At 35.1% G+C, this 2,970-nt stretch overlaps 1 protein-coding gene across 1 annotated transcript; it reads left to right on the forward strand.

The window, feature by feature from the left end:
* Positions 1–838: 838 nt before the first annotated feature.
* On the forward strand, positions 839–2,242 carry LOC136042331 (phosphatidate cytidylyltransferase, photoreceptor-specific-like). The gene has a single exon (XM_065727293.1). It carries the CDS (start codon positions 839–841, stop codon positions 2,240–2,242), a length of 1,404 nt encoding a protein of 467 aa, XP_065583365.1.
* The last annotated feature ends 728 nt before the right edge of the window (positions 2,243–2,970 follow it).

Below are 2,970 nucleotides of genomic sequence, written 5' to 3' on the forward strand. Positions count from 1 at the left end.
TAATTGTTTATATATATATTTTTGGGGGAAAATTGTCATCCTGGTATTTTCTGACCTAACAAAATAACGATCTATATAGGTTAGAAGTTTGGGAAAATCAGTTGAGAGCCTTAATTTTGGAAAAAAATATATTCATTTCAGTGACGTCATATTTACGAATTCATTCGAAGAGCATACCTACGTCGTATTAGCCTTGCTAATGGATCAGAGCAGAAGAAAAAACGCACTAGCTAACGCCCGGGAATTAAAGGAATAAGTGTCATTTGAAAACTTAGTCTCCCAACTAACATTACCCATATATAAAGTAAAAATAGGATCATGTATGGTAGATCTCTTTCTAAAGGAATCTATTAGGAAGCACAAAAAGAGAAACCTTTATTAATTGAAGAAACGATTTATGGTTATTTACAGTAACAAAAAAGACGGTAGGAACTCTATCCTGTTACAACAATACGGAGAAAATTGACCCCAGTTATTGAACTGAAATACTGCTACAGGGCATTGGAACAATTACAACTAAACAAGGTTACAGACTCGTTACTAAAGAGACAACTGTGCAAACACCTTTAATCACAACAAGTACAAACGTCATGAGCCCAAAAATTATAAACTTGCAAGAAATAAACTTGTCATTCACAATCCCAAATATAAACAACGAAGAATCAAAAACATCTATATGGCCAGAAATAGAGAATAAAATTTCTTCGATTTGGAATGGAAATAACGAAGGTTTTTTTTTTAGTCCTGAAAAAATTTAGAACAGAAAAAGAAAAGTCTCAGCAAAAATCATACAAATATTTTAACTGTTATGGTCTATTAATAGCTAGTACTAACTGTCATGGATGTTAGAAGAAGAATACCTGTTAACCCTCAAGATGTTAAAAATGATCCTGGACAAATTTGTGAAATCAAAACTGACCAAGATGATAGAGTTGCACTAGATAGTGATGCTGCCGAGGATGTGGAAATACACGATGAATCATTAGACGACAAATCAAGAAAAGGGGCAAATAGTGATCTGTCAAAAACAATTCCAAGTGGTACAAACAAAACCCCAGATTTTCTTCTAGTTTATCTATCAGTATTGCCATTAAGATGGCAAAATTGGGTGATTCGTGGAATATTCACACTGCTAATGTCTCTGTTCTTCGCTTTTGTTGTTTATTTAGGACCTCTTGCGCTTATGATTACGACACTGTGTGTACAAGTCAAATCTTTTGCTGAAATTATTAATATTGGATATGCTGTGTATCGTATTCATTCATTACCATGGTTCCGATCCCTGTCTTGGTACTTTCTCATTGCTTCAAATTACTTATTTTATGGCGAAAATCTAGTGGATTATTTTGGTATTGCTGCTAATCGTACTGAGCCACTCAGGGTCTTGGTCAAATACCATCGCTTCATTTCTTTCAGCCTCTATATAATTGGATTTGTTTGGTTTGTCCTCTCCTTAGTAAAAAAAAATTACATGAAGCAGTTTTCACTTTTTGCCTGGACACATATTGCTCTCCTTATTGTCGTGACCCAAAGCTATTTCATCATCCAAAATATTTTTGAAGGACTCATCTGGTTTATTGTCCCCGTGTCCATGGTCATCATCAATGATATTTGTGCTTATATGGTCGGATTTTTCATTGGAAGGACTCCTCTTATAAGACTCTCACCCAAGAAGACCTGGGAGGGCTACATTGGTGGTGGTTTTTTTACCGTCATTTTTGGTTGCTTGATATCCCATCTTTTATGTCGGTATGATTATTTTGTTTGCCCAGTCGTATTTGACGAAGATCTAGGAAGGATGTCTACGGCTTGTGAACGTTCGTACTTGTTTCGATTGGAGGACTACACTCTGCCTTTGTTTCTCAGTGGAATTATGAAAATGCGATTTTACCCGGTGATACGAACCTACCCATTTGTTATCCACTCCTTCTATTTTGCTCTCTTCAGCAGTATCATAGGACCGTTCGGTGGACTTTTCGCCAGTGGCTTTAAAAGGGCTTTTAAAATTAAGGACTTCGGTGACTTTATTCCCGGTCATGGTGGAATAATGGATCGTTTTGACTGTCAGTACTTGATGGCGACATTTGTTAAAGTGTATATATCCAGTTTCATAATATCTCCTTCTCCTCAACATTTCTATTCGCAGCTTTTGAAATTACCTACTGAACATCAGTTAGTGATCTACAAAGCCTTACAGGAATCACTAGAGAGAGAAGGTTATAGAGTATTTGTGAAGTTGTAGTGGATATGAAAATATGTTTGGTTTATTTGTTGTTGTTTTTTTAATATGCGATCAGTTGACTATAAACAGCATTTCGTAATTTTTAATGCCAAAGACAAATGATCACTGGTATTTTATTTCTTGGAAGCTTCTAAGCAAAAACTGGATTAAAATGATTTTATCATCTTCCTGGTCTTTGGTCAATGTATTCCTTTCAAAAATAATATAAGTTTGCTTAGATTAACTATGAAAGCTTCAGCTGTCGGGTAATCAAACAGTTCGTGGTAACGAACTGTAGTAAGGAGCGACCCGGCTCAATAGTAACCAAAACTGTAAAAAATTGAATTTTGATATCAATAGCTACACCAAAAGAATTGCATTTTAATGCTGATTTTAAATATATAAGTTTCATCAAGTTAGTCTTACCCATCAAAACTTACGAGCCTGAAAAAATTTGCATTATTTAAGAAAATACGAGGAAACACCCCCTAAAAGTCATACAATCTTAACGAAAATCACACCATCAGATTCAGCGTATCAGAGAACCCTAATGTAAAAGTTTCAAGCTCTTATCTACAAAAATGTGGAATTTTGTATTTTTTGCCAGAAGACAAATCACGGGTGCGTGTTTAATATTTACTACAAGGGCCAAGAAGAACGTTGTTTCCTGAAAAAGAAAGAGAAAGTCTTAATATTGCTTATTCATGCATTTTAAGTTAAACATTTGGCCTGTTCCCGCCTCGATTTCT

This window comes from Artemia franciscana, unplaced genomic scaffold, assembly GCF_032884065.1.
Source record: "Artemia franciscana unplaced genomic scaffold, ASM3288406v1 Scaffold_1117, whole genome shotgun sequence".
In the NCBI taxonomy this organism is placed as follows: Eukaryota; Metazoa; Arthropoda; class Branchiopoda; order Anostraca; family Artemiidae; genus Artemia; species Artemia franciscana.